Raw genomic sequence first — 14,020 nt, 5'->3', positions numbered from 1 at the left:
GGGCCCCACTATCCGTAAATCTACCACTGCTTCTGTCTGCACCTTTTAATATGAATTGGAAGGTAAACACAAGGGAGGAAAAAAACCTATTAAATAACAGAGAAGTGTTGGTGCAGGAACAAATGGGTAGAGAAAGTGCTCCCTAACCCGCAGGGGATGGACAGCACTATACATGGGAGTGTGCTGCTTCTTCTGTCAGTGACCTGCATCCCAGCTGTCAGCCTATAATTATGGGGCAGCACCAGTACTTAAGTTGCTTTGCAAATTCTGGGTGAAAACTTAAGCACCTATAAGGATAGGAAGTAGCTGAGTAGTGTTTTTTTTTTTGTATAATAGATGGGCATGGGTACAGATGAACAGCTGAGTACATCTGAGGATCAGGCATGCTTAAGGGTGGGTGCATAAGTGACTTCTACTACCAATCAGCTTTCATAGACACAATTACATTATGGAGAAAAAAGTTTAATAAATTGCATAACTGTGTTTTAGCCAGAAATGCCTCTCAGATCTGGCTTTCTTTGTGTATTGGTGAAACAGTTGCTTTTGTCATATAACTCTGGGATTTTTATACAGTAAAATAAAATATGGATTCCTTTACAACATATTTGAGCATAAGTGGCAAATTCAAATTTGTGTACAGAATCCAAATCTTAACCCATAATTAATCCTTCTTAACCCAAATATTTATTTTTCTTATTCTTAGCCATTCCTTTTGTGTAGCTGTTACCTGTATTCGAAGGCAGTCAATCTGCTCCGTCAAAGCCTCATAGTTGTCCATTTCAAACTGTCCAATGTGAAAATCTCCTACTTTTCTGAAATACTTGCATGTTACAGTACCATTTTCTTCTGTTTTCAGTTTGCCCATTTCTACATAACCAGAATGAAGAATGTCTTGAGGATATTTAGTTGATCCTGTATAAATCTGAACCCTCAGAGGAATGATAGGTGTTTGAAAAATCATTGTGAAAGTTTTCCCTGTTGTTACATTCTTCCCCCAGAAGAAACCTCTTCCAGGTGGGCATACTTCTTGAGCCAGGTAATCTTGAAATACTGCTATGTCTGTGTAACAGGAAGCATCAATGAAGTCTCCAAAATCCCCAAAATCTTCATGGAACTCTGAATCTTTAAATATATTTTCTACATTGTGAAAAGAAGAAATTCTACCAATATGCTGAAAAAGAGAAGGCGTGAAGGTAATCATTTTTTTCTGAGCTTTGGACTGGTAGAAAAGTTCCAAGAGCCAGTCAGAAGGCATCTCCGAATAAAACATCAACAGGAATCGTGCCAGTTTGGGAAGATCTTCATTGTGATAGAGTTTTCCTATATAGCCCAGTTTGGAAAAGGCTACTGTAGTCCAAGGCTCATTTTTATCTTCTATGTATTGTCGTATAACTGAAAAGAAACCATTGGCACAAATCACATCATCTTCCAACATCAAATAATAGTGAGAAAGACTGGCACAGAAGTTAACTAAATAAGCATAGTCTACATTCTGTTTTGACTTGGCCTGAATTTTTTTCTCTTTATCAAAGAAGCTTCTTTTCAGGCCTTCTAAAGATGGGTAACTGGCTAATGAACTGTATATAACAAGAAGGTTTCCAGACTCAATATACGAGCTAAATTCATCTTTAATATCTGTGGCTGGTTTCTTATTTAGATGAAAATGATTATTCGCCAAGTAGACAACTAGGACCATCTCCTTTAAATCCATTGGGCTGGAACGTTTAAAAATGGACTCAATTGTCTTCAGTAGGTATTTTCTATTCTTCTCTTGTATGGAGGAGATTCCAATGGACAAGTATTCTACAAAAGGTGGAAACAGAAATAATAATTTACATGCTCCTTTTTCCCCCTCTTACAAGCTCTTCTTCCCCTGGTGATGTAATGATGGGGTCTAAGGAAATTATAGCCCCTATCTGTTTCATCTGTTTTGGCCTCATGTCTCCTTTTAGAAATTCTAGTTGCTCAAGAAAACATGTACCCCTGTATCTACCCAGTTACAAATTCCACATTCAATATAAATATGCCACACTTACCAGAATCCAAGATGACTGAATTTAAGACAACCCCCCCACAAGAATTAGATTCTAGACATAGAATATTATAAATGTGTTATAACTTTCCATGCACAGAATCTAATTATTGGATGGTTGTCTTAAATTTGTTCCCTTCACTGCTGTGGAAGGAATGTTGTGACAGGGAGCAAGAAGTAGGGAAATCAGAGTTGGGGCAGGCAGGAGGAAAGCAGGAGTGGGGGACAGGTGGTGGGAAAGCAGGGGGTAAAGTAGGGGCAGGGGGAGCAGGCAGTCTGCCCTCTACCTCTTGTCCCCCTGGTGCCTATCTCTTCACCACTTCACCCCTACCGCTTACTATCCCACCTACCTCCCTGTTCCACTGCTTCCCCCATTGATCTGGGCACGGGGAAAGCCCCAGAGCCACTCTTGCCCTGTGCTGCCAGGAGCAGCTATACTGGGAGCTCTGGGTCTGCAGTGAGCAGATTTCTCCTTCCCTGCCTGCCTGCTTCCCCGCTCCAACACCCTGCTGGGTGGGACCTGGCTCAAATGAATTATCTGCACACTGCTGAGCTGGGCTCCCTGCATAGCTGCTTTTTGCAGTGCAGGGCAGAATCAGCTCTGGAGCTCCCCCATCCCTGCTAGAGCTAGGGTGACCATAAGGAAATCCAGGACACCTGGGACACTGAGTGCCCCCTCTACCTCCAAGTCAGCAGTGCTGCTGCAAGCAGTGGCAGAAGCCAGCAGGCAGGGACATGGGCACAGTCCGGTTGGGAGATGGAGCTGCCTGGAGCACCATGTTCCTCCACCTTCTCACCAAACTGCACCCTGCACCCCTGCAATTCCAAGACTCTCATTTTAATTTTTGCCATCTGGTCAGGACCAACCTTTGAAATCCAGGACTGCCTTGGGTGAACTGGGATGTATGGTCACCCTAGCTGTAGGTGAGTCAGATCGCTCCAGCTAGGAGTTGTGAGGAGATGCTCTACAGGAAGCACAGCTGGCATGAGACCACAGCAGCAGTGTGTAGATTTCTCCTTCCCTGCCTGGCTTCCTGCCAGTGAGGGAGAAAAGGGGAGTGAGGAAGGGGAACTGGATAGGGAGCAGATGCTGGAAACAGGAATCTGCACAGTGCTGATGCTGTCTCTGCCCCAGCTGGGCTCCCTGAACAGCTGCTTCTCCTACCTCCCAGCTGTAACACTTGATTCTAAAGTGAGGCTTTGTTTTTCCTGTGTTGAATGGGGAAAAACCTCATCTTAGAATCAAGTAAATAAGGTACTTTTCATTCCACTATATGCACATAATGTCCATCACACTCTCAAACATTATGATTAAGTAGTATTATAGATAGGGTGACCATACATCCTGGTTTGGCCAGGACAGTCCCAGATTTCACAGGCTGTCCTGGCATCCCTGCCAGTTGGTAAAAATGGAAGCCAAAGTCCTGGATGGGTAGGGATCGCCTGGGTTGGGGTGAGGTAGGGGGAGTGTGCTGGTGTGCAAATGCTGGTGTGCATGCACACATGTGTGTGAGTGTGTGTGTGTGTGTGTGTGTTGTCCCAGAATGAAATTAGAGCAAGGCAGCTTGGACCCTTGCCATGAGGGCACTGTCAGTCCATCGAGCCTACCCTACTGCTAGAAGGGACCTGTATTTGGGGGGAAGGTCCGGGCACTGCCCTGGGTCTGCAGCCCCAGCCTGGCCAAGCCAATCAGCAGTAGCAGCAGGAGCAAGAGGCCACCCAACTACAGCCAGTGCCACACCACATCCTTGCATGTGCTGCCTGCGCAGGATGGGCATGGAGGGGTGGTGAAGCCATGTGCCTGGCCATGCTGGCTGTAGAGGTGCTGTGTGCCCAGGTCTGCACAGGGCCTGGCACCCCTGCACACCAGTCCATGCCTCCTTCAAGGCACTGCAGCCAGAAGCCAAGGAGATGCAGGGCAGCCCCATGCCAGATGAGAGGATACGTGCACCAGGCTGGAAGGCAGGGGGAATCATAGGGGCACAGGGCGCAGTCTAGCAGGGAGGTGAAGTGGCATGGTGCACCAGGCAAGCAGGCGGGCAGGCACCATTGCTGCCTTCCTGCCTGGTGTACCATGCTACTCCGCCTCTACCTGGGCCTATAGCAGCACCACTGACTTGGGCAGGGGCAGGGCAGAGTCCTGGATTTCCCATGGTCCCGTATGGTCACCCTATTTATAGAACACACAGTATCACAAACTGAATGCTCTGTTGTTCATGAATGAGACATACAGTCTGATCCAGTGATCAGCTCTTTTGAAGCTGGCTCACGGGGCAGACAAGTGAGATAGACGTGTGGGGCCAAGAGTGAGCTGGCAGCTCAACACCCCTTGGCGTCAGGGGGTCCTAGAGCCTTAGTTCCCTAGCCACTAGGCTGTTCAGCTAAAAAGTAGATGGGAGGGCGGGGGGTCTCCTTCTCTGATGGGTATATGCACAGAGTAGTTCTATTTCCTCCTATGGGAAAATATAATTCCAAACTGTGTATAAGTGTGAGGAATTGTAATTATGCAGTGCTTAGATGAGTGAAGGGTTAAATAGGAAGTGGCCCCTTGGGTTGTGCCCCTTATATTTTGCCAATGGTAAGTCAAACTCTTCAGCAAGGTATCTATCTTTCAGCCTACAATTAGATTAGTCACAAATCTAAAATTAAGCACAAGTCCAGTATTTTGAATTGAAGCCAACAGCTGTAATTTTGCTATCCTGCTGGATAGCTTCAGTGAGCTGAGTTTCTGCAGAGTGAAACTACAAATAGAATGAAACTCAAAGATGTTACATTCTCCCTTGCCTGTAGTTCAGGATGTTTCAGGAGAGCACAGATTACTCAGTCTCTTAATCAAATCTCAGACTAGAGAAGCAGAGCTATAAGAGACCTCCATATGTCATCTAGTCCAACCCCCTGCCTGAGGTAGGATCAACCCTGTCCAAACTATCCTATACAAATTCATTGTTCAATCTCTTAGCAAAACTACACAATCACAGTTATCATTTGCCCATGTTAGTCATCTATATTTATACTCTAGTATGGCAATAAAGAAATGAGATGAATGACCAGAGGTCATCTCATGCTCACTTTTCCTGGTAGGAGGAAAGCCTAAGAGATATTCATATGGAATAGGCAATGGATCCATCACACTTCTTTTTACAGTAAAATTCTGATTCTGTAGTGTCTCACAAATAGCCTGCAAATGAGTGGCTCCTTCCTTTCCTGCTTTTTCCTTAAAAATGAAGAACATATTAGATATTATCTAATATCTGAGATTGACTAAATACAGCATACAATGTAGACATTATTGTTCCTTTACATTGTGGACACATTATTTGCCTATGACATCATTCTAAACTTGCTAATTCTTCATTATAGGAAAGACATTGTTAGTTTTTTATATACTCACCACAGCAAAAAGCAATGACACAGGAGGACAATTTATAATGTGTTTCAATGGAGCTCAGAGCCAGCTATTAGGAACCTTTTCCTCACAAAAATTCATTGACTGAGAATAATATGCACTAAAAAATCATTGTATGGTCTATGCTAATCAGGTTATTTTTCTTAAATAAAGTTTAAATGCAACTTTTCAGATATCTTCAATGTATTCTCAGCTAGGAAAATAAGAACCTCAGGTCACTCAAAAATATTAATTAACTCTCAGAAACTACTTTGCAGATTGCATCTGCAGAGAGAAATTATGTCAACAAGACAAAATGCAAAGCCATGCTGAAATATTTAAGCCCTTTCTGAACCAACAAGCTCAGGAGCTGCAAGCAGTGTGGCCTCTTTAGATGTTTTGTAAGTTTTAGCATTTGCTATTACCAGTATTTCTCTTAGCATACTAGCGTTAGAAGTCCGCATTGACAATTCACTCCCTCCCTTATCTCCTCCCCCACCCCCCAAGTTTGAAGACTGACCACTCTGTTTGCTTTTTTTGCCTTGGTGGTACACACAGAATTCCCTCACTGAAGAGTGTCATGGAAGTAATTGAATGGCATTATTCAGGCAATTATTCATACATTCACAAATATATGATACCATACATTTGTGGTAAAATAGCCCTGTTAAAGTCAGTAGAAATTCTGTAATTAGTTTTAGTGGGGAGACTGGAGGAGGGGTCTAAATTTGATCCATGATCTATGAGATATATTTTGATATTCATTTGACCTAGAAAGGTTCATGTCTGAGTAGACCTGAATACAAGCCCCTTCATGTTTCCATGGCCTTAGCAGCAATTCTGATTCACTAGCTAGGCCAGGCACCTTTGTGGGTGTGTTCTGGCAAAAAACACTGCACACACAGTCAAGCAAGACAAGAGTTAAACCAAGCAACACAAGTCTCTCCCCCCACTATCATCCTATCAACTAAAAGTCAGTCAAAGAACTTCAATTACTTAATAGTATTTAGCCCTCATAATACTTTTCATCTTCAAAGAGCTTTACAAACATTAACTAATTAATCCTCATTATTGGTAAGTAACCTAATTTTCCTTCTACTCCCCATCCTACCATTCACACATGCTCAGAACAATTCTCAAGGCACTCCACTGCATCAGGACTCAAGAAGCTGAAAATCCAAAAAATATGCAAAGCACAGTTTTATAAAAAAATATGCAGCTAAAAGAACTATCAGTCCAACTTTTCATATTGTTTAAGCAATAATGATTACAAAGGCAAGTGTGAGCTCCATTAGCTGTGCAACAAAGTTCACTGATAAGAATAGGTATAATAAGCATTATCTTGGCTCTCTTCCTCTAGAGGAAAAAGATTTTTAAAATTTAAAGCATGACTACTGCAGGTCACTGCTGCCATTAAAGAGCTGCATATTGTTTTAACTGCTGATTTTTTATCATTGAAAAACTTAATGGGTTTTCTTGTAAAACATTTGTAATTGGAGAATTTAGTTTTTTGTATGTGTTCTCATAACTAATAGTTCTATTTGAAATAAATGCATGTGTCATCCCTGAATAGTTACCTAGCAAATGTAATTAAACCAGAGTTTACCATTTTAAAGCAGTTACATTCTTCTTGGTGTTTATTCCAAATAATGGAAAACAAAGCGATGATAATCACAAGGAACAAAAATATTCTAGGAAAGGTTCTCCAATACCAAGCAAGTGCCTTCTGTAGCTTCTTGGTTTTCATTGTAGTTTTTCCTCTTGTGTCCCCTTTAAATACAAATCACATGCAAGTCAATTACATAAGATAGCAAGATGCAGAACATATAACAGAATTGTAGAAAATTAGGGTTGGAAGGGACCTCAGGAAGTCATCTAGTCCAACCCCCTGCTCAAAGCAGGACCATCTCCAACTAGATCATTCCAGCCAAGGCTTTGTCAAGCCGGGCCTTAAAAGCCTCCAAGGGTGGAGATTCCACCACCTCTCTGGGTTACCTGTTCCAGTGCTTCACCGCCCTCCTAGTGAAAATGTTTTTCCGAACATCCAACATAAACCTCTCTTGCTGCAACTTGAGACTATTGGTCCTTGTTCTGTCATTTTTCACCACTGAGAACCGTCTAGCTCCATCCTCTTTGGAACCATGCTTCAGATAGGCTGCTATCAAATCCCTTCTCAGTCTTCACTTCCGCTGACTAAATAAACCCAGTTTCCTCAGCCTCTCCTCATAAGTCATTTGTCCCAGCCCCCGAATCATTTTTGTTGTGCTCCACTCTCTCCAGCTTATCCATATCCTTTCTATAGTGTGGAGGCCAAGACTGGACACAGTACTCCAGATGTGGCTTCATCAGTGCAGAACAGAGCAGAATAATTACTTCCCTCGATCTGTTGGCAACGCTCCTACTAATTCAGCCCAGTATGCTGTTAGCCTTCTTGGCAACAAGGTCATACTGCTGACTCACATCCAGCTTACTGTCCACTGTAATCTTCAGGTCATTTTCTGCAGAGTTACTGCCCAGCCAGTCAGCCTCCAACCTGTAGCAGTGCATGGGATTCTTCCGTCCTAAGTGCCAGACTTTGCACTTGTCCTTGTTGAACTAGATAGGGTTTCTTTTGGCTCACTCCTCCAATTTGTCTTGGCCATTCTGAATCCTAGCCCACCCTCCAGTGTATCTACTACACCCCCAGCTTGACATCATCTGCGAACTTGCTGAGGGTGCAACCCATCCCATCTTCCAGATCATTAATGAAGATATTGAACAAAACCAGACCCAGGACCAACCCCTGGGGTACTCCACTCGATACTGGCTGCCAGCTAAACATTGAGCCATTGATTACTATCCATTGACCCTGACAGTCCAACCAGCTTTCTATCCACCTTATAGTCAATTCATCCAACCCACACTTCCTCAGCTTGCTTGCAAGACCGCTGTGGGAGATCATATCATAAACCTTGGTAAATTCAACGTATATTATGTCCACTGCTTTCCCCCCATACATAGCCAGTCATCTCATCATAGAAAGCAATCAGGTTGGTCAGGCATGACTTGCCCTTGGTGAATCCATGCTGACTGTTCGTAATCACTTCTTCTCCTCCAAGTGCTTACAAATGTATTTCTTGAGGACATGCTCCATGATTTTTCTGGGGACTGAGGTGAGGCTGACTAATCTGTACTTCCCTGGATCCTCCTTCTTCCCTTTCTTAAAGCTGAGCATTATATTTGCCCTTTTCCAATCATCTGGGACATCCCCAATCACCATGAATTTTCAAAGATAATAGCCAGCAGCTCTGGAATCACATCAGCCAACTCCCTCAGTACCCTTGGATACATTGCATCCGGCCCCATTGACTTGTACATGTCCAACTCCAAATAGTTCCTAACCTGTTCTTTCACCGCTGAGGACTGCTCACTATCTCCCCAAATTGTGCTGCCCGTGCAATAATCTGGGAGCTGACCTTGCCTGTGAAGACCAAAGTAAAAAAGGCATTGAGCACTTCAGCCTTTTCCTCATCATCTGTCACTGGGATGCCTCCTGTATTCAGTAAGGGACTCTCACTTGCCCTGACCTTCCTGATGTTACTGACATACTTATAGAAACCCTTCTTGTTACCTCACATCCCTTGCTAGTTGCAACTTCAGTTGTGGTTTGACTTCCTAACTTCATCCCTGCATGTCCAAGAAATATTTTTATATTCCTCCCCAGTTGTTTCTCCAAGCTTCTACTTCTTGTAAGCTTCCTTGCTGGGTTTAAGCTCACTTGTTGTCTGCTAAGCCAAGCTGGTTGCTTGCCACATTTGCTATTCTTCCTGCATGTCGGGATGGTTTCCTCCTTTGCCCTCAGTAAGGTTTCTTTAAAATACAACTGGCTCTCCTGGACTCCTTTCCCCCTCAGACTGGCTTTCCAGAGGATCCCAGATACACACATGATACAATATGTATCTCTGTATCTCTTTTTCTCACCAGAAAATAGAATTATAAGGAATTCTTATTTTTTTCTCCCTGTACACAAAAAAAATCCATTAAATTAACACAAGATAAGGACTGAATTCTGCCCTCATATATATGAGCATAATTCTATGGCAAACAATGGGTCAAATTCAAACTTGCAAGGAGGTTGAAACTCACTAGGGTTGATTTTTTTTTGACCATTGCATACTAATGTGGATTGTTCCCTCTGCCTCTAAGATCAGAGAGGCTGAGATCCAAAAGTTACCTCTCAGGGGACAGCATAGAAGAGGAAAAGCTGTGGGTCTGTAGCATTGTTCTTTCCGCTAGACTGTGCGGAAAATCCTTCATTACAGTCTGTTCACCATGGGATTCAAAAAAAGGTACAGGAGGGAAATGCCAAAAACTGCTGTAGTTATAGAGAATATCTTGCACTTAACAGGCAGCATTGTCAAGGGAGAATTCAGGAAAGCACTACTGAAACTTCCCATGTCAGTTGTTACTGTCCATCTCTTTCTCTAGTCCAATGGTTTTCAACCTTTCTTCATTTTTGAACCCCTAAAAAATTTCAGATGGAGGTGCAGACCCCTTTGAATTGGAAGTGTGGGTATTCACATACTTTTGATTGCTCATAGTCATCTTTTGCAGACCCCTTATATTCTGTGGACCCCTCAGGGGGTCTACAGACCACAGGTTGAAACCTGCTGCTATAGTCTAATAGCCCTGATCCTTGGGCAACAAGCTGTATATATACACAGAAAGCACAAAGATTAAAAGGGCTGTGCTTATTAAACTAAAGAAAACACTCTAAATCCATAGGTCTGTAGGGTAGGATTTTCAAAAGGGGCAAAGAATTTTATCATCAGGTACCTATACATGAGCAGCGAGGTGCTCCAACATGCTGTAATTACAGCGCATTGGAGCAGACTCAATTAATCAAGTTGGCTGGAGTGTGGTAATTACTGTGCTCCAGCAGACTCCAGCTTCTTGTGTGTCAGCGTGCCCATGCTTAATAATGGCAGATGGGCCACTTTAACTAATGCTGGTTTGACGAGCTTTAGTTAAAGTGCCCCCCTCACCATTTTTAAGTGTGGGGATGCTGATGCACAAGACCCTCCGGGTGTTTTAACTAGAGCGGATTTGAGAGCCACCCCTCACCCCCCCAAAGCACATGTATAAATGTCCATCAGTCTTCTATTGTTCTTTAAGCCCTGGCTTACAGACTCAAGAAATCTCTGTTGCTTCCTTTTTTAAAAGTAACTTTCTAGTTATCATGGTTGTGAAGAAAAACTTGAAATTGTGACAGACGTATATACTTTAGGTTCAAAAGCTAGAAGGCAAGCAAACTAACACTTTTTAACACATATTTTTCCTGTGATCTCACCATTTTTCCAGAGATCTCATCATCTGAGGGGCTTTCTATGATTTTGCAATGCTTATTAGTTGGCAGTGCAGAAAATGCAATGTGGGTTGGTCAGCTGCCAAATGTTCTAATTTTGATAGAAAATTTCTAATCAACCCTAGTTTTCAGTGGGAATGAGGTTTTCAATGAGACCTTTTCATGCAATGTGTCTTTTTGAGAAGTGGTTTAACATGAAAAATCCAGATTTTCTGCTGAAAGCAAGCAGCCCAAACCCCAAGCCTTTTAGCCAAAAACCAAAATACTTCTGTTCAGATATCCCACCCGCAGTATCTCATAGGAATTGAATTTGGAAGCCCATTTCTTTCTATGGGCTGGGCTCTCCAGTAAGACAACTGCAATTTTCCCTCACCATGAGGGGAGGCTGTGGCACTCCTTGTTACGGGTAACCCCCCAGGAGCCTGCCTGATAGGAGAGAACAGAAGCACAAGGAACCCAAACGCAACTCTCATGAAGTGGCAGAGCCTCAGGAAAATATGTCACTTGTAGATACTGCACCAAGAAGTCAAACTTTTCAATAGAAACATGTTATTTTTCATTGTCATTTTTTCCATTCCTAAAATCCTCCAAACCTTTTTGAACCAGTTCTGTCTACCCTTCCTTTGAGAATCCAAGCCGTCAAAGTCAGTAATGTAATTCTTCTTTCACTGCACAGCAAGAGGCAAGACATCTAGAGAGAGCACATAGGGCTGGGAAGGGGGACAGCCTGTGAGAGTTACAGCATAAAAAAGAGCAATAAGAGACCTTTGTCTCCCTTCTGCTACCGCTGGGGCAGCTGGCACTGTGTTGCTTAAGTGCATCAGGCCCTGATTAATGCTGGGTTGGCACTGGGGCTCCCATATCACTTAGTCCTTTAGGACAGCAGTGACCATACTGACTAAAGCTTAGCTAGCATTCAAGGCAATCCTCTTGTTAAAAACACAAATGGCAATCTTGCCCAATGTGTATCCCCTGCACAGGGTCCAGTCACAGGTGCAGTTGTGCTGCGCAGGATCCCCAGGGGATGCAGACATGTACACACACTGGAGGCACGTGCTCCCTGGGGAGCATCTCCCTGTGATTTTACTCCGCACCACATCTCCTGTGACCACGCGGGAGCCCTGTGACTCAAACGGAAACAGCTGCAGTGTCTGTCTCAGAGAGATGGCAATCGCTCCCTTCTCCACACTCCTCCTGGGTCCTATCTGTAGGTTTGCAGGCCCATATTGCGGGGAGAAGCAGCAGCAGCGAGTGCTTACTCAGCTGCCTGGGTTCCAACATGAGCAGTGTGCCCCGGAGGTGACTCAGGCACACACAGGTCACGGGCACTTAGTGTATTTTCTTGTGGCTTCTGCCTGCCGCGCTCTGGCGGGTGGCTCCCAACTGACAGCGTCTTGTTTTCTCCATCTCCAACTGCCACGGAACCCCCCGTCCCAGAGCCGCGGGCCGCCTGGCCCCTGCCCCTGCCCCCGCCCGCCAGGCGCTGCCCCACGTCCCTCTCACCCCTGCCAAACGCCTACGCCGCTGCCTGTTTGTACTCCCTCTCAGGTGTCTGCTCTGATCTGCGCCCAGTCTCATCTGCTCCCAGACGCTTCAGGTTTTCCCGAGGAAAGATTACTTTCCCTTCTCAAGATGTAGCCAGCCTAGGAAGGAACTGGCCTTCCTAATGTACCATCTTCAGTGTTGTCAACTCTCATGATTTTTGGTGTTGTTCTTAAAGTCTACGCTTTGGGAATATGAAAAACATAGCTCTTTCTTTTATATATGCTAGATAGATAGATAGATAGATATCTCAATCTATATAGATGTATCTATATATTGATATAGATAGATAGATAGATAGATAGATAGATAGAGATATCGATATATATCTATATAGATATAGATATATAGATAGAGAAAAACAGCTCTTTCTTGTGTATGTGAAAATCTTAGCTCTTTTTTTATATATATCTATATAGATATCTATACATATCTATATATCCAGACATATAGATATCTATATAGATTTATAGATATCTATATAGACATAGACATGGCAGCCTTCTTTTGTTTTGTAGATATCTATATAGATATCTACAAAACAAAAGGAGGCTGCCATGTCTATATAGATCTATATGTCTATATAGATATCTATCTATAGCTATATATCTATATAGATATCTATATGTCTATATAGATATAAAAGAAAGAGCTAAATTTTTCACATAGAAAGAGCTAAGTTTTTCTATCTCTATCTATCTATAGATATCTATCTAGATATAGATATATATAAGAAAGAGCTAAGTTTTTCACATTCCCAAAGCATAGACTTTTTAAGAACAACAACAAAAATCATGAGAGTTGCCTATACTGCATCTCTCTTCCCCTGTCAGACTCTTGCGTTCTCCCCACCAGAGAATAAAGATGTGGGTATGGATCACACAAACAAGTAAAGAAGTTCTTCCTTATGTCCAGCCTGAATCAGTCGCGGAGGAGTTTGTGACCGTTTGATCTTGTCATCCTGTCAGGTTTGACCTAGAAACCACTATACAAAGCCCAAGCAAAAGTCTCTGTTATGTAACTAATGCCCATCTGCAATGATAAGGAGGAGACAGTCTTAGATAAAGGAGGCTTGAAAACAAAAGCAGAATCAGAGGACTAGGGCAAAGAGCTAATTTAAATACTAAAAATCACGCCCCTAGGTGGGGAGAAAGTATGCTAATGAAACATACATGTATGGAAATGAGATACATAGCTAAAACACAGGTATAGAGACATGCTCAGTAAAGAACTCCTTGCGTCACCCCCTTATAACCAATTAGCAAACAAGAATGCTTATGAAGGTTCAATACTCCTGTATAAAAGATGCTTAAAATTAAGAATCTGGGTGCTTGTTACGTGAAATTATTCCGCTTGCACCTTTTATTGCTAGCAATAAATCTTCTTTATACTTTCACCCCTGGTATCTTTATTGGCCTTTGCATACCGGACACAATCCCAGACTTGAGCTGGGGCTCAACAGTTTTTGGCAACCCAGATAGGACCGCTTTAGATAAGCTTTGCCTGGACTAACTGACGACCAGACACGGCTCCTCCTTATCAAATGTCAGGCGCACCCCGGGATCTCTTTTCCCGGTGAGACTTTTGCTTCAGGGGAGCTGGATCGCTGAGGCGGCAGTAGCCTAACGGTGCAAAGCCATAGAGTGAAAGTACCAGTAACAGGCACCTGGGTGAGAGGGTAGAAAGGGCATAAGGCCTACCGTCAGCACGCCTGCCT

At 43.3% G+C, this 14,020-nt stretch overlaps 1 protein-coding gene across 2 annotated transcripts; it reads right to left on the bottom strand.

Moving 5' to 3' along the window:
* Nucleotides 1–523: 523 nt before the first annotated feature.
* Nucleotides 524–12,163, bottom strand: LOC102376706 (alpha-1,3-mannosyl-glycoprotein 4-beta-N-acetylglucosaminyltransferase C-like). 2 transcript variants are annotated; one of them, XM_006027097.2, is made up of 4 exons: nt 12,021–12,163; nt 7,024–7,187; nt 5,102–5,246; nt 524–1,803 (listed from the first exon to the last, which is right to left on the bottom strand). In XM_006027097.2, the coding sequence occupies exons 1-4, from the start codon at nt 12,040–12,042 to the stop codon at nt 662–664; spliced, it is 1,473 nt and encodes a 490-aa protein (XP_006027159.1). In that variant the 5' UTR covers nt 12,043–12,163; the 3' UTR covers nt 524–661. The 2 variants fall into 2 exon arrangements, with proteins under 2 accessions (XP_006027159.1, XP_006027160.1); XM_006027098.2 differs by lacking the exon at nt 12,021–12,163 and adding an exon at nt 11,355–11,389.
* Between the last annotated feature and the right edge of the window lie 1,857 nt (nt 12,164–14,020).

This window comes from Alligator sinensis, unplaced genomic scaffold, assembly GCF_000455745.1.
Source record: "Alligator sinensis unplaced genomic scaffold, ASM45574v1 scaffold352_1, whole genome shotgun sequence".
NCBI lineage: Eukaryota > Metazoa > Chordata > Crocodylia > Alligatoridae > Alligator > Alligator sinensis.
This window is presented reverse-complemented; position numbering and strand designations above follow the sequence as displayed.

What these genes read in the sequence shown, in the direction of transcription:
- LOC102376706 (XM_006027097.2), bottom strand. Translation starts at nt 12,042, where the DNA reads ATGTTGGAACCCAGGCAGCTGA. An exon ending in GTTGGAACCCAGGCAGCTGA is followed by an intron (nt 7,188 to 12,020) that starts GTAAGCACTCGC and finishes TTGTATTTAAAG; the next exon opens with GGGACACAAGAGGAAAAACT. An exon ending in CTTTCCTCCTACCAGGAAAA is followed by an intron (nt 1,804 to 5,101) that starts GTGAGCATGAGA and finishes CACCTTTTGTAG; the next exon opens with AATACTTGTCCATTGGAATC.